At 46.3% G+C, this 23,855-nt stretch overlaps 1 protein-coding gene across 2 annotated transcripts; it reads right to left on the reverse strand.

Annotated features, from left to right (window-relative positions):
• Window positions 1–717: 717 nt before the first annotated feature.
• LOC146195444 (tissue alpha-L-fucosidase-like) lies at window positions 718–19,060 on the reverse strand. Of its 2 annotated transcripts, XM_084597826.1 has the most exons (5): window positions 18,946–19,060; window positions 18,192–18,584; window positions 15,103–15,390; window positions 14,507–14,799; window positions 718–1,307 (listed from the first exon to the last, which is right to left on the reverse strand). In XM_084597826.1, the coding sequence occupies exons 2-5, from the start codon at window positions 18,527–18,529 to the stop codon at window positions 1,138–1,140; spliced, it is 1,089 nt and encodes a 362-aa protein (XP_084453952.1). In that variant the 5' UTR covers window positions 18,530–18,584; window positions 18,946–19,060; the 3' UTR covers window positions 718–1,137. The 2 variants fall into 2 exon arrangements, with proteins under 2 accessions (XP_084453952.1, XP_084453951.1); XM_084597825.1 differs by lacking the exon at window positions 718–1,307 and having other exon boundaries at window positions 13,563–14,799.
• Between the last annotated feature and the right edge of the window lie 4,795 nt (window positions 19,061–23,855).

Here is a 23,855-nt window from a genome sequence, read left to right on the forward strand (position 1 = left end):
TCACGTCAGCCCGAGACCCGGGGCCCCAGCTCGCGCCATCGGATGTTGGCGGCGAGTCTATACACGGCGCTGTGTCACAGCCGAGAGAGGGCGCTCGCTGTTTGTGACATCACGCTAGGAGGATAAATGGGGCTGTGGCTCGCAGTAGTCGGGGCGCAGCCTTACGGTATGTCGGATGTTGCGTATAAGGCGTACAAGGCCCATTTAAATAGGCAAACAGAAGTGAATTAGGCTACTAGAAGCAACCAGAAGCTACCAACAGCAGCATCCGTGCTTTCGCATTACTCCAATGTAGATTCTTCAGTGCTTTAATTTTTCTTCTCTATTTTCTCTCCTGTCCGAACGAGGCAGCGGAGGTCTTTCTACTGCCACAACAACAGACAATGCGCCTTTCTTTTCCCCTCAACTAGAATAATAGTGCCGGAGTACCAGGTTCGAGCGCGACCGCCACTGGCTGCTTTTCGATGAAGGCGAAATGGAGAGGCATGTACGTGCTGTGCGATGTCAGTGCCCCTTAAAGACCTCCAGGTGGTAAATATTTGTAGCCCTTCGCTACAGCTGTTTTCTTTCTTTCTTCCAATTTCATTCACACCTTCCTCCATTCCCTTACGGCACGGCTCAGCTGTCCACAGAACAAGTGTTATAGATAGCGCGCCTCCCTTTTCCTGTGCACCGATTATTATTATTTGTCAAGAAAGCATGTTCAGAGATGTACAGACACCGGCTCTCCAAGCAAGGCTATCCTACACAGCGAGTGAAATGTCAGTCGTGCAATTATGACTCTCAGAATGACTGGAAAAATTATCCGTTTAAATCAACTTTATCAGGCTTCTTGAAGACAGCAACCAGAAAACGCAGATTAAGCTAGCAAGAAGAACAGGTGAGTAATATAATGCATACATTGCACCGAAAATAAGGAATGGAATAGCGCCCAGTTATAGCCAACATGGATAAAAAGAACAGTAAATACCATACAAAGAAAAATGGAAAATTTCAACTCTTCAGACTGCTCTTGTTGCGAAGTTGCGAGTTGATCTAATACCAGCCGTCTCTCCGTGAGGCTGATAACTGCAGTCCAGAGTGCATTTGTGCGACGTGCACCCGCTCATGCATTGTGTTGTCGACGGGCGTCCGTGTTTACATTCCGGACGGGTTCTCCGCGTTGGAGCAGAATGGACCAGAGGGCACCTGAGCAGTTCCACTTGAGGAAGCATCCCCGGCTGCCAATGAGTCATCGCCTCTGGCATCCAATGCGGGCGGAATGGCATCATTGGCACGACGCCGCTTGAAACGTCGCACGGGAACTCCTGCAAATAAGCGAACGTCGCTAGCTTTCATCAAAAGGGAAACTACTAGAGTCCGCTTGCTCGAATGCCAACTATTAGTGTTACATACAAACAAAGCAAGCATGTATTGTAACTAAATCATGAGGAGAGCAAAGTGGAGTTCTAGCCTAGGCCAGTTGGTAGGTCATTAATTTAAAAGGAGGTTTAGCGCCAGACAGAGGAGGAGAAGAGAGGGGCTCGTCCTGTGTAAAGCCTTGTGTTCCTCTCTTTTCCTCGTCTGTCTTGCCCTTAGCCTCCCAGTAAACCTTACAGTATGTTTATCAATGAATAAGTAATAACGTAATCGTGGTGCAATCGATTACAAAGCAGAAGATAAATTTATACAACGAAATAACCGTGTTGCACCTAAATAACCAAAGTGAAGGCGACACTTTTATCTTGGCACACCTCTCTCCGCCTTGGGCGGTAGCCTCTCTGCGAGCTTCAATCCACTGGACGACGAGTGAAGCCGTACTAACGACAATTTATACCTATCGGCGAGGCGACGTCGAAAGCTGTTGCAATGCGGCAACTTCGACGGATAGGAGGCGGCCCCGGTGGATCTGTTGCCTAACGTCGTCATGGTTGTCACGTGACTAGGCAGAGGCGAGCGCGCGGCCCCGGCGGAGCTGTTGCGGGCGACGTCATTGATATCACGTGATTAAGAGAAAGGAGGGCTCGTGGCCTCGGCGCTGCTGCTGCTCCTGAGTGACGTCGTGGTTGTCAAGTGGTTTCTCGTCGGCTCATGATCACATTACTCTGTCCGCGAAGACGTAACGCAAGGGCGTAGTGAAAACGATGTGCTGTTTGTGCGATGCGCGTCGATGGCTTCTGAATTTCGAGCTCTTAAAATAGACATCGGGCAATTTTTTCGCGTATTATTTCACTGGCTCCTAAAAAAATCGAAGGGGCAGAGTATATATAACCCTTTTCTTGACGGCAAGTAAAAACATATCATTACACCTTTCATGTAGGAGCTCTGAAACAATCCTCTAATACCTGCATGTTGAAAACAAGCAAGAGAAATTTTTAATGGTACCACTTCTGTACCGGCGGGATTAGCCGTAAAGAGGTCAACAGGAAATACTTCTACTGAATCGCCGAATTGATGTGTCCCTATCATTTTTGTAGCCATAAAACCAGCCTCCCCTCTCCCCCGCCCCCCCCCCTCTTGTTTGTTTAAACAAAATTTCGACACTGATAGGTGAACAGACACCGGAAAACAGGGGCACATTTTTGTACAGTTGCAGTCGATCGATAAAGGACGATGTGCACTATAGGTGGACTCTCATAATTTACGCAGATAATGCTCGCACCCCTCACTATGGGAATTAAAAACTGGGATGTTTTTTCTTCTCATAATAACCCGCACAACCAAAATTACTGCGGCGAGAGTCGTCTGCAAGTAGTGCAAGCACCATCTTTTGAGCGCTATTAAAACTACTTGGCTCAGTTGTACTTGCGCTACCTGGCGGCGATAGCGCAGATGAGTATATCGTTATTGTCATCATCATAGCGTCTGCTCGCTGTCTAGTTGTCTGGTCACTTACCGCTATTTTGTGGAGTGTCTCCGTGTCTTGTTGTCATTGTTCCTTCATTCCGCCCGAATTACTTGTTTCGTAGAAGTCTACCGCAATCTTGGTGCCGCGTTGCCATTAGGTGGTACGCAAGATATAGAGCTGCTTTGGAGCTGAAAGCCGTCGAGTATGCAATACACTATGACAACCGCGCTACCCAGCAGGTGCTTCAGCTTTAACGAGTTCTGCTTACCTTACTGAAGACGACAAGCACGACCCATCGGGCCTTTTCCGTGGTAGAAAAAGTGGTAAGTTTCCTGACCTGGACCCGTATTCCTAGTTAGCGTTGTTATCGAAGTACCGCTATCTCACGTGATCTCGAGCCATCTGATTGGTCAAAACGCCGGAACCGAGTGTTGCCACTACGGAACCTGAAGAGGTGGCAACATCATGTTCCGGCGTTTCCACCAATCAGATGACTCAAGGTCACGTGAGGTAGCGACACTTCGGTAACGACGCAAACTCCGAATACGGGCCCTGGAGACATCCCTCCCTGAGTAGATCAATGCTGGCGAGTGAATGCGGTGTGTCGATATCAATAAAACTGATAAAGAACCAGGCGCGCAGAATCGAAAGGAAGGAGGGCATCCCGGAGCAGGATTTTCGGGCTAGTAATGGGTGGGCCACGCGATTTACGAGTCGCGATGTGCTTGCTTTGAGAGGACAGACTGCTCTTTTCGAACAGCTACCTGCAGACTATGAAAATAAAGTCGCCACCTTTCGTCGATGCTTTATAAGGATTCGCCAGGGTAAACTCCTTCTCTCTCATATGGCAACGCGGACCGAACTCCGCTAAAATCTGACATTCTGAGCAGCAGAAATGTAGAGCAGACAGGAATGTGGATTGCACACGATCAGAACTAGAGGCGACGAAATGTAGAGGTGCACGGTTACGTTAGGCATAACAGCTTACGGTCCGAAGCTGCCACCTTTAAGGGTATCAAACGAAAGCGCAGACGATCACCCCAGATGTCATATTTAAGCGTGAGACCATCCCCCCGAAAAAAGCTCCCCCTGGTGCCACGCACGGGCGCAAGATTGTTTGTTTGTTTTATGGGGTTTAACGTCCCAAAGCAACTCAGGCAAGAGAGACGCCGTACTGGAGGACTCCGAAAATTTCGACCACCTGGGGTTATTTAACGTGCACTGACATCGCACAGCACACGGACGCCTTGCTTTTCGCCTCGCAAGAAAAAGGAGATATGACTGCAGACCTAATGATCGACTAGATCAGGATTTCTGGGGGAGCAATGGGGGCGCTTCTTTTTCTGTCGCTCCTCGCTGAGGACAACTTTCCTGGTTACCTCCAGGAGACTGTTCGGGCCAGGCTGAAAGAACTGCGCATGGGCTTGGCTGTTATTCCAGGTCGCCTCAAATCAATGCTGCAGCCTCGACGTATTTTAAACAACCCGTTTAAAGATAACGTTGGGAGTCTAAGCAGAATGGATAACCGAAAGCAAGCATGTTATGACGCCAGGCAGAACGACAGGTCGTCTGCGGAGCTGCTGTGCAGTTGCATATCTGAGTCATGGGGCATGACTACCGCAGCAGTGGTCATCACAAGCTTACATAACGGGCATTTTGTGCGCCCTGGACGCGACTGAAGACCACCTGGTGTGGGACGACTATGAGGGACCGGAAGAAGTTGAATGTGGGTCAGAGTCCAGGGATTACAGTGTCAACACGGGCTTAGTTCAATATTTTGATCAAGAGTTGAACAGTGTGGTCTACTCTGAAACACGGGGGAGGGTAATGGTGAGCCACCATGCGGTAAATAATGGGCTTTACTAATTCGTGGTTTTGGAGACTTTGTACTTTTATAACAAGCGGAAGTTCTGCTTGCAAGTAATGTTTTCGTTATATTTGAAATAGCTGGTCTAAGAATCCCGATTAACACTTATTTAAATTAGCTTTTACCACTCCAAGCCATTTGGCCGAACTTTTTCCCACATAGTTATCGCACCTCCTAACTTCGCATCTATTTTCCGCGAAAAAAGATGCAAGTATTATACAAGTAGCACTACAAAACACTGGGTTTGATCCTGTTGCTCGAATTCGGAGTAGGAAAATATACGAACTTGTTCATAATAACATCTTTAGAATTTGACCACGAGACAGAATAGAAAGTTTTGTGTTCGAGCTGAGCGAGAAAAGGTGTGCCACACACAAAATAAACGCACCGCCTCTGTGGGGTGGTGGAGGTGACGATCGGAGAAACGACCGATGACGGTTGTTCTCCTGGGCGGCGCGCTTTCCGCCGGTAGGTGCGCTGTTCGCCCGTATATGGGCTGCAAGCTCGGCCAAGTCCACTTCCTGAGGAGAGACTATGTCCCCGTCGGGTAGCTTGAAGCGAACTTGCTGAGCCGTTCGGGTGATGGTGGCATCCATGAGGCTTTCATCCTTAGCTTCTTCGGTGCCTTGCATTCCGACTCGAACTGCAACGAGTATGACGTAGAGCGACATCTGGTCAACCATGCTTCGTTTTCGGCACTCACCTTTGGTTCTCAGGTTTACTATCGCAGTGACCCTCTTACCTTAGCTCTAGCTGACAGCCACAGAGAACTGGTCGACAAGAAGACGGTTTGGACTTGCACTTTCTGCTCGTTCAATGTGTTCGTCTTCCTTCCCTTCGGTCCTGAATGGTCTTCGTCTTCTTCGAAGCATTCTGAAAGTTTCTTTTTCTTCCTTCATTTGCTAACAATCCTTCGGGAGTAACTTCGATGCAATGTAATGTAATATAATAACCCTTTATGAAAAGTTGATATCGCATTGAAAGGTTGTTGCTGTGACTGTAGGAAGACGAAAAGAAAATTCACGGGCCTGCTACTAGCTCAGTATCTGAGCCACCTCCGCTGATTGATTTATAGGAAGGGAAACACGCGGTAACTGTCTTGTTTGCTGTGTGGACACCTCAACCGCGCCGTAAGGGCAGAGAGGAAGGTTGGAGTGCAAGTGGTAAGAGAGAAAGACGAGCTGTAGTGGAGGGCTATGGAGTAATTTCGGCTACCTAGGGATATTTAACGTGCGCTGACATCGCACAGCACACGGACGCCTCATCATTTCCCCTCCATCGAAACGCAGCGAAGAGAGGATAACCGATGGTCGCTTAGGGTAACAAACCGGATTCCAAGGGAAGGAAAGCGTAGCAGGGGGCGGCAGAACGTTAGGTGGGCGGATGAGGTAAAGTAGTTCACAGGGGTCAAGTGGATGCAGCTAGCACAGAACCGGGTTAATTGGAGAAATATGGGAGAGGCCTTCGCCCTGCAGTGGGTATAGTCAGGCTGATGATGATGATGATGATAAAACGCAGCTGCCATCGCACAGAACACGGACGCCTCTTCGGTGCCCTCCATCGAAACGCAGCCGCCGAGGTCGGGTTCGCACCCGGGTACTCCGGCACAGTAATCGGGTGTCTTACCATTGCACCACCTCGGCGGGGCAAGCCACCTCCACTGCCTCGTGCGGCCAGAATAGATATTGATTGATTTATAGGGAGAGAAAGGCGCGGTAACTGTCTCACTTGTTTTCTATGGACACCTCAACCGCGCCGTAAGGGGAGGGAGGAAGGTGGGAGTAAAAGTGGAAACAGAGAAAGAGGAGCCGTAGTGGAAGGCTACGGAGTAATTTCGACCACCTGGGGATCTTTGTTTGTTTGTTTTGTGGGGTTTACCGTCCCAAAGCGACTTAGGCTATGACAGACGCCGTAGTGAAGGACTCCGCAAATTTCGACCACCTGGTGTTCTTTAACGTGCACTGACATCGCCCAGCACACGGGCGCCTTGCTTTCCGCCTCCATCGCAAAGCGGCCGCCGAGGCCGGGATTTGATCCCGCGTCGAATCCCGACCTGGTGGTGGTGGTGGTGGTGGTAAAAACTTTCATTTCCAACAGATACAGGGTAGGCGTCAATCTACCCGCCTACACGAAGGCCTGGAGCCCTTGGACTTGGGCGGCGTGTTCGGCCAGTCGGATTACACCTAGCTGAGTCTCAGGGTGTGAGCTGAACAGTAGAGTCTCCCAAAATTCTTCCGTTTTTGTCTGTTCATCTATATTTTTTACTTCTGGACACGTTCATATCATATGTACCAGATCCGCCTTATCCTGACATAGTTTGCACCTATCTGAGAATTGCGCCAGGTACCACTGACTTAAAGTAGCTAAGTTCGGAAAAGTCCTTGTTTGTAAGCGCCTCCAAATGCTTTCTTGGATCTTATTTAGTGTCCTATCTGCCTGGATCGAACGCTCGGTGGGGTCAGCTTCGCATAGACCAACACCGTGTTTACAAACAAAGGGGGCTTTCGCGGTGCCGCAGCCGACTGTGGGTGAAATGTAGGGTTAGCGCCCTTAGGAATACATGGAACCGAAAGATTTCTAAGCAGTTTTCGCATTTCACGGGACATCTATGATGTCCTTATTCAGTGCAGAGTAACTGTGAACATCCTAGAACAAATAGTGAAAGTTTGATATCTCATTACCGAGCCAAAGTATCTTTAAAACGTCGCGAAACGTGCGGGAGTGCGAGTTGGGAGGGCGACCCATAAAAACACAAGCAAACACAATTTACCGCAACATTTTTCTCGTTTCCCAGGGCATCAGAATTATGGTGGCCGGTCGTTAAAAATTTTCCAGCGCTTTGAAGACGTATGCTGTTGTTGTTGTGGCTGCAGGAATAAGGAAAAGAAAATACACGAGCCTGCTACTGGCTCTGCAGCTGAGCCATCTCCGCTGCCTCGTGCAAACAGAAGAAAGTAGAGAAAAAAGAAAAAGAAGAGGGAGAAAAAGACGCGCGCCACAACAGCCGTCGTCCACCACCTAAGCGGTGGCGGATGCAATGATGGCCTACAACAGATCCTACAATCCCATCCATACCACACCCAGAAGTATGCTGCCTCATTGCGGAGGGGGTCTACTTTTAAAGCTTCCCGAATAATCTATGTTGTGAATCCGGACACCCCCAAAATGCTCATGTAGCGAATCGCTGTTTTTTTGTTTATTACAGTCTGGTATGCTACCGCATGGGGTAAATTAGCTTGATAATACTGTCACTCAAGTGATAAGTCCTAGACGGAATTACATTTAAAAAGCAATTTTCAAACGCCATATGACAATACGGACCGAACGAGATTCGCGCATTCGAGCAGACGACAGCGCAGCTGGCGATACACACCGCAGCCGCCTCCAGCTCCAGAGCGTCTGCTAGCGACAACGCCGGTGGTTCGTGGTCGTCTGCAACTGTGCGCGGTCAGTTTATCGTGCTGTGAATGGCCCCGCAAGTCATCAGACTTGCAGTACTTGCAAGGGAATTTAATGTGCTATGCAACATGATATCGGGGCGTGGTACAAGGCATTCACCAAAAAATTAGAAGGGTTCAACGATACTGAACTGAGAAAAATGTTGCGGTAAGAAGTGTTTACATGTGTTTTTATGGGCCGCCCTCCCAACTCGCACTCTCATGCGTTTCGCGGTGTTTCAAAGATAATTCGCCTCGGTAATGAGATTTCATACTTTCACGATCTGTTCCAGGGTGTTCATGGTTGCTCTGTGCTAAATAATATCATATGTGCCCTGTGAAGTGAGAAAACTGCTTTGAAATATTTCGGTTCCATGTATTCCTATGGGCGCTAACCCTACTTTTCACTCCCTGTCGGCGCAGCCTAGCGACAGAAGCGCCACGGCATCGTGCTTACGTCACAGATCAGTGTTGGTGAATCTCCTGGTGACGTCGTCACCAGTGATGATGTTATGACCTGATGTGACGTTATTATCACTTCCGGTTATTAGACATGTCCGGATGTGACGCCATGATTATGCCAAAGCCGGTCATGACGGTACGGCCGATGACATCAACATGGACGGCTATGGACGTCTCGAAACGTCTAACGATTACTATTGGCCTCGAAATCGAGCAGAGTCGCCACCTTGCGGCTCAGCGGCGAAACCTACACAGTGTGGATGCGTTTTCGCGTCGCGTGCCAGCCCGCAGTGATTTACGCGCGCTCATGCGGCGTGTGCAGGAGTGTTTTTGCTTGTTTCGCGGTTCCTGTGAGCTTTTGCTCACCTATATGCCTCTTGCAAAATAAATATGAACAGTCTATAACCCCACGCTTCATTAAAAAAAATATATATATATACTTGTCCGTATCGACCATGTCATGCTTGGATAAGGACATCATCCATCGCGGTCTTCGGCGCTTGAAATCCTTTGTCATGCAATGTCTCAAACGAAGTGGTACTGTCGTTACCACCGTCAATAAAAGTTAATGCAAACGCTCAGAAATCGCATATTCCCGTTTCTGTTTGGAATACCTCTGCTGCTAAAACATATGCCACCGCAGACTGCTTCATATAGCAGAATACAGTTTAAACAGACCACTCTATGCCTACTATGCCTTCTGTATGCACGATAGAGTTGTGTGAGTACTTTTTTTTTTTGCTTTCAAACCTCTGTCGCGGTGTCTCAATGGTAAGGGCGCTCGACTGCTGATTTCGAGAACGTGGGATTCAATCACAATCGTTTCGAAAGGCGCTCCTCGGCTGTGAGATTTAATTGCACAATAAACAATCCCACGTGGTAAATGTGGTGTTAATAATGAAAAAAAAACCGACACCAATACCAGCCTCTCCATCATCCGTCATAGCCGATGCCGCTTTCATGCGTTAAACCCGGTCCAATATGCATTTCTTTTTTTTTTTTATGGTTGAAGGCTTCTGTGCATCTGTAAAAGTTTTAGTGAGCACATTTTGCTTTAGAGAAATGCTCGAATGTTTGGGAAACATATTCTCTGCACCTAATTGTTACCCTAAATATTACATATTACATAATGTATGACTGCTGAACAACCCTGTACCACCCCCCCCCTTTATGTAATGTCCCGAACGGGACCTTTAAGAGTTAATAAATGATGATGATGAATAATGTATTTTACTGGTAGCCTATTATAATCATTATAATCCCTTTTCGGTGAAGTGCTGTCTTCCGAGCAAACTCGTCGTTTCTGACAAGGGGAGTAAAACAGCTTCATGCGGGCTTAAATATCAGTGTTTAGTTCGGGAATAAATACATCTTTATAGTCGCATTATAAGATGACCTTCATTTCTTTCGGAATAGTTTTATATCCGGCATCTGTTTTGGAAGCAACCCTAATATTTTACTTCGCATGAGATTTCGTCACTGCTAAATAATTAGTGATAAATAAATTTTCAGCTTGTAAAATTGCTTCCCAGAACATGACAGTGCCCATGCGCAGTTTAAAACGATGTCTTCGCAACGAGTAATTCGTAGCTTCCATTTTAACGTTACTGAAAATTAATCGCTGATTATTGTAAATTCTGTCAAGTGTGTAAAAGTTCTCTCACACGGTGAAATTTATTGGCATTGCAAACCAAAATAATTACACTACTAATTTACCTTTATATATTAAAATCACACACATCAGAAATCCCTTATACTTTCCTCGGTTTCAGGAAATCATTTACAGTCAGTGGCGCATGCATTAATACGCTATCACATTCTATTACGGTGGCCGCAAAAAGCACCTCGGCTAATTCAATCCACTCAGCGCTGTACACGTGAACAATCAGCTTTCCTGTGCGACGAGGTTTCCTGTATAGTGTCGGCGTGATCTCATTTTTGGGGAATACTTGTGCGTGGTTGTCTGGGTCAGAGTTGATGTGCACTCAGTCTAAAGCAACTCGCCATGCAGTGCACTGGCAGTGCTACATTTAACCTGCTTAATCCTCGAGTCAAGTACGATATAATGAACCAGGCTTTCTCGATTCAATCTAAAGTACTGCAGGTCAGAGCACGCATCAGACACGCGCAAGCTGTTTAAAAGTCGATAAGAAAAGCAAAGCTATCATTAGGCAGGCCCAAGCATTAGGCACGTGAGCGCGGCACAGCGCAACAAAAGTGCAAAGTAAACCTAGAAGACTGGTGGTTGCGTGCTTTGTTTTCATAAAATCCGCTGTTCTTCTGCTGCATTAGTGATATCCTTGGATTTTTTTCTGTAATAGTGCGGAAATACTGCAGAAGACGCGTTTTCATCGCCAACAAACCCGCCGTAAACTCGGAAGCAGACTTACGCAGCGTGCGTTTCTGCGAGCGCCGCCGGCTGCCGATTCATACTACCGGAGTGACGGTGGCGCCACCTGTAGGTCGATCTCGCGGCGAATTGGTTAGTGATAGTTAACCATGACTTGCACTTTCTGAGTACTGGTTAATGTCTGATTACTGTTAGTTTAATACCCCTTAACTAATAAGTGATGGTTTGTGGTAGTTACGATGACCTCCAAATGCATGGGTATCTATGCCTGTTTTATTATTATACTTAACTTATCATGATATTATCTTGTAAATGCCTTAAATGATATTCCAATATCATCGGATTGCTATTGATTAAGTATATATTCAATGGTGATTGCCATATGCCCATATACGGCATGCACCCCAAACGCGGACACAATTGCTAACGACAGTATAAGGCATTAAAGGCCTTCGCCTTAATAGTTGTGCTCGTCTGTGTTGAGTTCCCCGAGACAGAGATGCTCGGGCTGTGGTGTGTGCACCTTAGCTCTGCTTTAAAGACTGGTGCGCTGGTCTCCATATCAGCTTTTCTTTCCTTTCGTCTTCCTTGATGTTCTGAAGTATCCTTATGGCTGCCTGCCCTATCGTGGTTTCTGATGCTTCTTACAGATCATATAGTTGTGTCTATACAGATGGGATCGCGAGCGCGCTGCCTCCTACTCTTAGGTTGGGACCTTGCACCTGGCGCACAGGTTACCTATACATGTGACTGTTATCGTTATAATGTTTCTAACTGGTCCTGCCGCATAAGTGTAAAGTATTTTGCTGTTATTCTTCTTTGCTTTTCTATATGGCTCAAGCTCTCACCGCTATTCTTCCTTCTTGGAGCACGTGACGCATATTCCTCGGTAGAGGCTTTACCTGTAAGATGGCGAGCTCTTTAGGGATGTCATGTCGGTTGTTCGTCGTGGTTATGTAGGGCAGTTTGAGTAGGTCTAACACTCCTCTACCCTTCCTGCTCTTGGCAAAGCGACATTGCTGTGATGTTAAGTGGGCTTCAACTAGTTCGTCCGGCGTGTTCGTCCAGCGCATTTCGGGCTAGCATCTGCTCACCATTGGACAGGTTTGTAGTGGATTAGATTAGATTGGACTCGATTGGAGTGGTTTGAATTGGACAGGTTTGGATTGAATTGGACAGAATTGGTTGGATTGTTTTTCACTGGAATGAGCTGTACCTGACTGTACTAGATTTGATTACATTGGATTGTTTTGTATTTGATTAGATTAGATTAGATTAAATTAGATTAGACTGAATTGGAATACACTGGATTGGATGGGATTAGACTGAATTGGAGTAGGCAGGAGTAGGCAGCCCAGCGTCAGGCACACATGCTTTCGGTACGTATATCCTAGCCTAGCCGAGCTAACCTGCTTTCTTAGCTTTGATTAATTCAGTACTGTTCTCGTCACAGTGTACCCTGTGGGGCACCAAAAGCTGCTTTTGAACACATTATGATCATATGCTCAGAATTCCACCCTCCAGTCACTCGGCAACTCCGACATCGAGCGATGGGGGGCTACGGTGTCCCGCTCTGATCCGGCCGTTCAAAAGCGGCTGACGGACAGGGCTTTGGTTGTTGCTGGGAAGCACTAGCTTCCGGCCACAACACGCAGCCAAGAGCCGACCCGTCGTTAGGATGTAATCACTTAAAGCTCGCAACCTTGCATAAAGGTTTTCACCACAACCACTACCTATTCAACAGGGAAAGAATGAATACCTAAATGTGAAGCGAGCAGGACAGACGACTGAACAGAGAGAACGGCTGGCCAAGTGGAGACGCTGAAACGGCAGTGTGGTATTATATTGATCACCGGGCCGTCGTTCTTTAGGTGCATGAAATTTAAAAAATGAAGTGTGACGACCAATGTCTCTTCATTGCTAATCTATTAATATAAGCTGAACAATAGGCTTGCCAGCATGTCGAAAACAGATGAAAGTAGCTCTTGCTACGTATATCCTGGCGTAGCCGAGCTAAGCTAAAGCTAATTTTTAATCCTAACATTGAGGTGCCTTTTAACGTCCATTGGGTCCAAGCTGTCAGTCATTAAGGGCATGTCCTGAATCACCTGGGCAAGACCTTGCTAGCTACTTCCCCACTCCTAGAGCAGCCTACACATTGTCTCTGCTGGCGCTCTCCATCATAGTTAGTTGATTAGTTTGTGGGGTTTAACGTCCCAAAACTACTCAAGCAAGAGTTGCCCTTACTTAAGGAGTATAGACACCAATTTTTGGTGGATTATTCTTCTTCTTAATGATGCGTAAGACATCCTCTATATCTATTCGCAGGCAGTTTCGCCTACGACGGCTAAATATTTTAATTGACATTTCATTTCTCACCGGATCGGTTTCAGCAGTCGAGAAATGGCTGTTACGTCAGAATCAGGCATTGACGCACGGCAAGAAAAAACGGCGATATAATCATTATTCAGTTGTTGTGATCGATGTTCTTGAGGCAGGCTGGCTTTATCAGAGTGAATTCAAATGACACTGGAATAAGTATATCGTTGTTTTTTCATCCCTAGCGAAACCTAGACTTTGACGCCACAGCCATCACTCGGCTATTGAAAGCGAAACACGTGAAAACATAAATTTTATTATAATTATTCACAACTCTAAGAGAAATATTATGTGCTAATCCGGGTACAGTAATGTCTTAGGCATGGTGACCAAGGATAAAACACCAACCCAAAAATTAGGCCGGCTATTACTGACATGCTGCGCTCTACTCTTGCTGGCTGAAACCAAGGGTTTAGTTCACGTTTCGCCGCCTTTGACTCCAGTACCGCCAGCCAGCGCTTATCGCGCCCTCCGCTATACCATCGGCATCTCCACAGTGACGCTGCCTGGTTAATGTTTCTGTCGTGTCAATGTGTTGTCCGCCAACTGTTAGTTTTAGTTTCTTCCTTAATTTTTTAGTTGTAATGTGTTATACTTTTCTATGACAGTGCCCACGCCAACAGCGGGCATCTTACGACAGAGAAAAGAGAACAGTGCTCTATTTTTTTTACCAATGCTGTAATTCTATCCCACATAAGAAATTTACAAAGCACCATCAACCTTCAGTACCCAGGCCCAAGGAGTGGGAAGCTTATCTGGAGTAAGCTTTGGAAAGAATATAGATGTGCCTCCTCTGCCAGGTCTTGAGATTTCATTGTTCGCTACGGGACGAGCTGGCATCGACTCAAATAGTTCATTATTCAGGCCAAGCATCGTTATGTTAGCTGAAGACGACAAGTCCAAGGACTGTAAGAACAGCCTTTCGTTCTTGGGCCATCTCATCACGAACACGTACACTGTCTTCTCCTTTGCCGTGTACCAGATGTGTGGGGTGGCTGTGTCGTTTTGGTGCTTCCATGGCCTTGAGCCATACACGGCCTCACCGTTGACGGCTAGCCACTTACCAAGCTGTAAGAGGCGTTCTTCAAAGCCAGGATGGATTATGCCATCTTTGGTCGGACCGACGTTGATGAGAAGGTTTCCGTTGCAGCTTATTGTACTGGCGAGGATGTCAAGCAGCTCACCGATGGTGCGGTAGTCCGAGAGCCTGGCGTTGCGTCTGTAACCCCAAGAATTCTGATCGACGGGCAGGCAGTTCTCCCACTTGTGACTCTGCAGCACGCCGGGGTTGAACTGGTCATCGCAGTTGAAGAAGTCACCATGCTTGCACCTTACGCCCTTGCCCCAGCGGTCGTTGACCACAACTGTGTCGCGCACAGGACTATCGTTGTACAGCCACGCAAGGAAAGAAGTGCTATTCCAGTAGGTGTCCGGAGCTTCCCACTCGCCATCAGACCACACTATATCCGGACGATACCTGTGATAGAAAATATAAGGTTACACTTAGAGCACTGTTGCATGACTATACGATCTTCTACAAGGTGAAGCTTTTATTTTATTGCCAAATTAGTCATGTAGGTTAAAGATTTTCTGTTCAGCATGTGCGAGCCGGAATTTTACTGCAACAAAAAAACCGATCATACTTAGACTGCCTAGAAGAGGACAGTTATCGCAGTGCTCCAGATAAATTTCTGCTTACACGACTAAACAGGGAGTCTGCAATTTTAGCAGCCGTCTACAAAGTGAGCAACGATGATTGCCCCAAAATGATTGTCCTCACCTTTCCACAATCTCCACCAGTTCCGGCAAAGCCTTGGCTGGTGGAAACAAAGCGCTTTGGAATCCGGAAGCCTTGTCGGCCAGGTAGAGCGGGTGGTACCAATCCATCATGGAGTGGTACACGCCAAATCTAATGCCTCCTTTGCGCCGAACTGCATCAGCCAGATCCCCTACCAGGTCTCGATGAGGACCCACATCTTGCGCATTCCAGTTCCAGGAGACGTTCGAAGGCCACAGAGTGAATCCTTCGTGGTGCTTTCCCGTCAACACCACGTACCGTGCTCCAGACCTGCGCATTTGTTGCTATTTTAAGGGTGGCGCAGACTCAACGTAAAGTTTTATACTTGGTTACATGTACTTTTTGTTCGCGCTCTCTGAGAGTCCTATATTATACACAGCATTTACCGCCTTCAAGTCAATGTGAATTTAGACGTTATCTCTACTATTACAGTTGTCGCAATTTTTATAAATTCAGACAAGGAGAGGACACACTTTAGTGCGGCCGCACTAGGTACCTTCTTAAAATAATCAGTGTCTTGTAGGGATGAAACGCCAGCAGGTGCTGTTAGTTGTAAAGAAGGACACTCGGTAAACAATAAGCTAGTAGCTTTCAGGTGTGAACCGAACCCAGCGAGATCATTGGATCTGGAATCACTGACATGCTGCTAGGGGCTACATAATTTTGTTGTCTGGTCTTTTACATAATGGGGTGCATCTTGACTTTATGAATGGGGTACATAGAGAATTTATGCTAATGCAAATGGACCACACGAAACCCAGGTAAAAACCGAAAAGTGCACCATATTCGCATTTGGCCTAGCCGCGATACACTCATTGTCATGTTTACTTCAGAACTTCTCCTGCGAGTGCAGTTTTGGAGTACCCCACGCTGTGAAACTAAAGCGCCTGCTTTATAGGGATCATTCATAGTAGTATAGAAAGAAGTACATGATGCAAACATTATCGTTGTATAGTGTGTACTTTACTTAGCAATTTGTTTTGCTATCTGAAAGTTACATTTTCAACTAAACTTGCAGAGTTCTCAAGTTTTATTTTTCCTACAGTTCGTTTGACATTGCTCTATCACTTGCGCTTCATCAATGAGCAAGCCTCTTGGTACGAACAATGTGCAATAGTGAACTACAGCTTTCGTGACTACCTAAAACTAAAATGTTATAGTAGTCGCTGTTCATCTTATCAATATCGACGTGCGCTATACCGACTTTCAACTGAGCTAGTATATCTGCGATCCATGTGACAACTGAAACTTTCAACTCACAAGAATGGGGTTATACCCGCCTGCATACTTTTAAGATTAAAGCCAATCAAAACATAGCACGTTTCTACGACCCACTAAATCCATCCGAACACCAGGGCCGGCTTGCACGATAAAGATGCAGCTAAGTCCTTAAACGAGCCGCACGCTTCGGTTCGGCTCGTGTTCACCAGAGTGACTTCCCTGAACGCCCTCAGCAACCACTTGGGGCATTTTTCCTCGTAACACAATCTTAAGCCGCAAAAAGCAATGGCACGGATTTTACACAATGCAAGATTGACTGAATGTTTACATCTTACCGCGAGGACAGGGCCAGAGCATCCTTGTATTTTCCTAATTTCTCGACTTAGCTACCGGGCGTCCTTGTGTCTTAACTGAGACGGCCTAGAGTCGTAATCGCACAAGCGACTTATTCAAGTCAGGACTGAAGCCCAGTCTTGACTTCAGTGCACTTAAAAGAACCCCAGGTGGTCGAAATCTCCGGAGCCCTCCACTACGGCGTCTCTCATAGCCTTAGTCGCTTTGGGACGTTAAACACCACAAAACCAAAACCAAACCATTAACTTTGCTTTTTGGTCATCGCAGAGCGTAGCATAAAAGTGGAGCTTTAATTCCTGTGGCGAGCTATACAATAATAATAAAAGAATTGGTTCACAGGAAGGGAAAAGCGCAGTATCTGTCATACTTGTTTGTGGACACCTGAACCGCGCCGTAAGGGAAGAGATAAAGGTGGGAGTGAAAGTGGAAAGAAGGATACGAGAGCCGTAGTGGAGGACTACGGCGTAATTTCGACCACCTGGGGATCTTTAACGTGCGCTGACATCGGACAGCACACGGGCGCCACTCCGTTTCGCCTCCATCGAAGCGCAACCGCCGAGGTCGGGTTCGAACCCGGGTATTCCCAACATATATATATATATATATATATATATATATATATATATATATATATATATATATATATATATATATATATATATATATATATATATATATATATATATATATGTTGGGAATACCCGGGTTCATATATATATATATATATGTATATGTGTGTGTGTGTGTGTGTGTGTGTGTGTGTGTGTGTGTGTGTGTGTGTGTGTGTGTGTGTGTGTGTGTGTGTGTGTGTGTGTGTGTGTGTGTGTGTGTGTGTGTGTGTGTGTGTGTGTGTGTGTGTGTGTGTGTGTGTGTGTGTGTGTGTGTGTGTGCGCGTGCGTGCGTGCGTGCGTGCGTGCGTGTCAGATATGTATCTATTTATCGCAGTACAGTAGTTCGCGAAGCTAGCTAGGCCATTCAATAGCAGCATTAAAAGGGCGAGGTTTCTGATGCCTTCAGCTCGCAATAAACGTTTCACACAACAAATCGTAATGAGAAATGAAAAAAACGAATTTTTAGTTCTCTGTCTGCTGACACGTAAAGAAGAATACAAGCCCGCAGGAAAAGCATGCCAAAAACTTTTCAAGGCTTCTACTTTTCCACAATGACAATTCTGAATTATCAAACGCAGCGGTAACAGCTTCATTTCAAAGAGCAGCGGTATGAGCACACATTCAAAGCGTTGATTTCATAGTGTAGTTAAAATGCTGAAGCAGTGAAACGATGAACGCTTGAATGCTTTGGCTATAGCGCGTGCATTAATTTCAAGCTGCAGGAGTTCGGAGCCCTTCGAAATCTCCGGAACATCACACAAAAAGCCCCAGTTCTGCGACGTGTGCCGTGCGACATTTATTTGAGGCTGCACGGAAAGAGCTCTAGCTAATTGTCAAAACAGCGCGGTTCCAGCACACTGATAAAAGCAAACTATACTTTCTCACTTGGCAAAGATGTCGGCCCATCGATCGGGATCGAAGAACTCGGCAGTGAACTGCGGCGCAAAGTCCGCGTACGTGAAGCCAGGCCTGTAATTGAGCTTCATGAACTCCACGTACGCGGGCACACCTTCGTGCCAGTTGTGCCAGAACCACTCGCTACCGAAGCTTGGCACCGAGAATACGCCCCAGTGCAGAAAGACACCGATCTTGGCCTCGTCGAACCACGGCGGCAAAGGGCGGGTGTCCAGGGACTGCCAGTCCGGCGTGTAGCGAGCGGATGAACTCTCGACCAGTGCAAGACCCAGAATTAGGAGCGATGGTGACGCCACCAGAAGACACATCCTTCTGCCTTCCTTTTAGCTGTCCTGTATCTGCTACTCTGGTTCGTTGAGATTTCTCCAAGACCAATGGCACGGGAAGAGAAAGGAACGCTTTATGTAAAGATCAAGGAGCTAAACTTAGCTATTACCACAAGCATTTGTCTATGCAGTCAGCCTCCGTGCACGATAGTAAAGCATTTAACTGCTCCGCTGTGCATTTACCCATCGCCTCATAAAGTGCTCCTTTAGCGGATGAAGGTGCAAAACAGCTTCACCAAACTTTAATTCGTCTAACCTTGCGATTATTCCAACTTCTACAAATAAAGGTCCCGAGGTCTAGTACACATCGCTGCAATCAGCTCGATGCAAGCAGTGGAAGAATTGACTCCGATAAAGTTCACTGAATGATGCAGCAACAGAAAGAGGTGGCGATTTACCTGGCAGTCGGAAATGAGACCAGCCCGCTCACATGAGCATCTCCGGAGCAAGAACACTCGTTACAAGCAGAGCGGCCTATCTCTGCAGCATCTCCTCTCTCACCTTCACTCTCTGTCTATCTGTAAAGTGAAAGGCAACCACTTTGTTGCCATCCAAGAATCGGCTCCACTATCGTTGTGAGGACGTACACGAAAAGGCAAGTCTGAGAGCTTCTCTCATTATCTGCCGTAGCTTCGCTCCCTCTCAATGGGATAAGATACCACAAGCGATAACACGAGCCCCACTCGACGTCCGTAACCAGCAAAATTGTTGTGCGACGAAAAGGCTGGCGTTTTTCCCTACCGTTCTGTGTAAGCCTGAAAACATTGGCCTCGAAAAACATTGCCTTCGAGGCCTACAGAACTCATAGATGGAGTGGCACCTTCCCTCTTCTAAACTACTGCCTCGCTTCGTGCGTGGAACTCGCTCTCTTACATGCGGAAAGTCCTTTAGGAAGACATTCGATAACAAACTTGCTTCCTACGTGTTCGTTGCACCTGCTGCATACCCGCGTAACAATAGTGACGCTATTGGCGTAAATTCAACGCCTCGAGCAACATTTGTAATGTTTTCTCATATATGAGCCCAAAAGCATATGCATAGCACAGTCACGCGTTTTGACTACTGCGTGATGTACCGCTTAGGGTGTATGTGTTTAATGCGACGAATAGGGCATAATATTTTATGTATAGTGAAAATGACAAGTGGAAAACGATGAGACAAAGGACGAATTAAGAAGGGGCAAACACGATTGTACTGCTGTTGATGCATTTAGTATCTTAATACAGTGCACGAAGAAGTCGTTTTTCGAGGAACCAGCTGTAATGACTAACAAATGTCCGTTCATGCTCGCTAAAAATGCGGTTTTTCTGCAAGGCAGCAAATAAAACTTCTTAGTTCATGTTCAAATTTTATCATCTCACTGTCATGCTTCAAATCTGATGAAAGGAGATCCTATTTCCTAACATTCGCACTAATTAAGTCAACTATGACAAAATTAGAGAACCGGAGGACTTAATATCTTGTAATTCAAAATGCCCTCCGAAATTTGAACCTACTTCATATTACCTTGAATTCCTTTGTTGAAGCATAAGCTTCAGCATCCTATGCTAGCAGAGCACGGGTGAAATACGCCACAAGCTCACAAAAACAGGTCATTCATAAACGGAAGAGACCTTCATTCATTGGATAGTTTAAAGAAAATTGCAGTGTCGCCGGAAAGTTCGAACAATGTCTCCTCTGTTTACACACAAATTACATCACGTTTTCTGCTAGAGTCCGTTGAGTGGCTAATATCGTTTAATCGTTTAATATCGTTTTTAACAACATTTATTTCAATCAGAAAAGACGCTCCCCACTCTCGGCGTGCAGGCCTGGGAGACGGGGAGTCCCGTGTCCGCGATCAGAGGCTTACTGGCAGTGCTTGATAGGTAGCAGCCTCTGCCCATCAACCCGCTATGTACTCCCGCAGGTCCTCGCTCCGTCGAGGTACCTAGTAACCATTTGTAGCTTTATTGCCTTTCTAATACGATTCCGAATGAGGGTACCTATTTTCTCCCTCTCTCTTTCTCTCTCTCTCTCTCTCTCTCTCTCTCTCTCTCCGGCTTTTATATCTAAGTATGGCGTGGCGACTAATTCTACTAATTATGTATGCTTGTATGCTTGTATCTGCAGCACATTTCTCCTAATCATTCCCTACCTTTAGTCTCGATTTGTCTTGTGAGGCCTAGTGTTTCATCGCGAAAAGCTCCAACTTGTTAAGAATCTGCCTCTTGTGTCCATAGGTTTGGATGATTAAACCGAAGCTCTATCCATCTTTAGCACGTGCAAGTCTGCCATGTTAATTTTAATACACCAATTTTCTACACCGGAGCTCTTTCGGGTTTATACAAGCAGTTCTGGAGCAGCTTGGTTTGGTAAGTAGAAAAAAACCAGGACACGCTTTAGAGAAGACTGCATTGATTTTTGGTTATGATTTCCACGTGTGCCTTAGGTGAAAGGTCTTCAAAGATAACAACGCCTAAATATTTCTTTTTTCGATACGGTTTCTAAAATGACATTGCCGATAATATAGGAACACTTAAGTGGTTTTATGTGTTCTATGTGGGTCAAATCGTCCCTATAAAGGGGATTATTTTTGGGTACTTTGCTCCGCCGTGGTGGTGCAGTGATTAAGGTTTCGATCCCGATCGCCGGCGGCTGCTTTTCGGTGGCGGCGAAACGGAGAGGAACACGTGTTCTCTGCAATGTTCAGTTCAGTTCAGGCGTTCAGTCGTGTCCGACTCTTCGTGACCCTATGGACCATGTCACGGCACGCTTTCCGGTCTCTCACTATCTTCTTAACATCACATAGCTTCATCTGCAATGCCTCGAGAATGCCATCTAACCATCGCGTTCGCTGCCTACCCCTTCTCCGGCGACCCTCAACCTTTCCCAACATCAAATCTTTCTCCAGCGACTCCTCTCTTCTCATCAGATGACCAAAGTAGCTGAGCTTTAACTTTAGAATTTGACCCTCCAATGAGCAGTCAGGGTTTATGGTCGACAATATCGACTGATTTGATCTTCTGGCAGTCCAAGGAACTCTTAAGAGTCTTCGCCAGTACCACAATTCAAACGCGTCAATTCTTCGGCGGTCAGCCTTTTTCACAGTCCAACTCTCGCATCCATACATCACAACTGGAAAGACCATAGCACGGGTTATACGGATCTTGGTTGGCAGACTAATGTCTCTGCTCTTTACTAGGCGGTCAAGGCTAACCATTGCTCTCTTTCCCAGAAACAGGCGTCTCCTAATTTCATGGCTGCAGTCTCCTTCCGAGGTAATCTTGGCGCCCAAGAACAGAAAATCTGTCACAGCTTCCACTTCTTGTCCATTGATGCTCCAGGACTTGATAGGGCAAGACGCCATGATCTTCGTCTTTTTAATGTTCAGTTTAAGCCCAAACTTCTCACTCCCTTCTTGTACGCGCATCAGAAATCTCTTGAGTTCCACTTCACTTTCTGCCATTAAAGTGGTATCATCCGCATATCTAAGGTTGTTGATACGTTTTCCAGCGATCTTCACTCCAGCTGAAGACTCGTCCAGACCGGCCTTCCTCGTGATGCACTCAGCATATAGGTTAAATAGGCAGGGCGACAGTATGCAGCCTTGCCTCACCCCTTTCTCAATCGGAAACCAATCAGTAAGACCATGCCCAGTTCTGACTGTGGCCTCTTGCCCTTCATAAAGGTTCCTGAGGAGACAGATGAGGTGAATTGGAACTCCCATCTCTTGGAGAGCTTGCCACAATCTGCTGTGATCTACGCAGTCAAACGCTTTCGCATAATCAATAAAGCAGAAATAAATGGGTTTCTGGAACTCTCTTGCTTTTTCCATGATCCAGCGAAGGTTGGCAATTTGGTCTCTAGTTCCTCTGCCCTTGCGAAACCCAGCTTGCACGTCCGGAAGCTCCCGATCGACATACTGCTGCAGCCTACCTTGCAGGATTTTTAACATCACCTTGCTAGCATGCGAAATAAGCGCGATCGTGCGGTAGTTGGAACAATCTTTGGCACTGCCTTTCTTTGGAAAGGGGATGTAAACTGACCTCCTCCACTCCTGTGGCCACTGCAGGGTTGTCCAAATCTTTTGACATAATGTATGCAGTGTGTTAACAGCGTCGTGGTTGAGGTTTTGAAGCAACTCAGCTGGAATACCATCAATTCCGCTAGCTTTGTTCTTAGCAAGGCTGGCTAAGGCCCATTCAACTTCACTCTTCAGGATGCCCGGCTCGAGATCAGTAATCACAGCCGTCCTATGTTGGGTTTGCACATCCGGGTCCTTCTTGTACAGTTCTTCTGTGTATTCCTGCCACCTTTTCTTTATCTCTGAGGCTTCAGTGAGGTCCTTGCCTCGTTTGTCCTTTATCACGCCCAGCTTAGCACAGAAGCTTCCTTTGATATCTTTGATGCCCAGATGGTCGACATTCCTCCTTAGCCCTTCACAGCCGAATCCACTTTCTCTCTTTTCACTGCCATTCCCACCTTTCTCCACTCTCTTATTGCGTGGGTCAGGTCTCCACACTGCGTGTGAAGATACTGCGCTTTTCCGTTCAAGTGAACCAGTTTTTATTAATGTTGTTAATAACCGTAAGGGCAATTAAACACAATTAGGAATCACCTGAGGAGGCAAGGCTTTTTGTTTCGAGTTCAACATATTGGTTGTCAACCATAGTAATAACTACCAGGGGTTTGATTTTACCGCTTCTCAGATAATTGAACGTACATGACAGCGCTGAATATTATATGGAAACGCAATTTTAAAACCCTAATTCTGCTGCAGCGTTGGAAGAATTAGGGTGTTACTTAACTACATCACGCAATCATCGATATCTTTAACTTCATCAGATTGGCGAGCGTGCGCATATTCACTGTTTTGCTGCGGTACGAGAACTGCTCTCGCATTTTAATGATAAAACAACAGAACGTAACTACCGAAGAGAATGGCAACGAACTTTCGCACTAATGCTTCAGCGTCATTCGTGGAATAACAAGAAACGCTTCTCCGGCATCATTTCCTTTCTTCGCACAAAGCTTGACAGCCAAACGTTATTTCTGACCTAGTTATCAGTTCAGACATAGACCGAAAGTGACGTCTCTGAAAACATCGCTTACAAAAGTGGCAGTCACATTGTTAGTCTGTTTAGACAAACCGTTAGCAATTTCTTCGATTTCCTTCACCCGTTCTCTTTACAACCTCCATCTACGAACTTACTCAGTTTTTAAGTTGCTCCTCTTGCAACCATCCTAACTATTGAGCTTTATTACATGTCGGAATATAACGAAGGTTATTCCTAAGCATGGTCCTTCCTTCCACGTTTCTCCTCCT

The sequence above is a fragment of the Amblyomma maculatum genome, chromosome 3, assembly GCF_055883805.1.
Source record: "Amblyomma maculatum isolate TAMU_Amacu chromosome 3, ASM5588380v1, whole genome shotgun sequence".
Taxonomy (NCBI): domain Eukaryota; kingdom Metazoa; phylum Arthropoda; class Arachnida; order Ixodida; family Ixodidae; genus Amblyomma; species Amblyomma maculatum.

Excerpts from the sequence above, each read along its gene's own strand:
- LOC146195444 (XM_084597825.1), bottom strand. The coding sequence starts at position 18,529 with ATGTGTCTTCTGGTGGCGTCACCATCGCTCCTAATTCTGGGTCTTGCA. Across the intron at positions 15,391-18,191 it reads TGGGCCGACATCTTTGCCAA|GTCTGGAGCACGGTACGTGG; the intron begins GTGAGAAAGTAT and ends ACAAATGCGCAG. Across the intron at positions 14,800-15,102 it reads CTGGTGGAGATTGTGGAAAG|GTATCGTCCGGATATAGTGT; the intron begins GTGAGGACAATC and ends TTTCTATCACAG.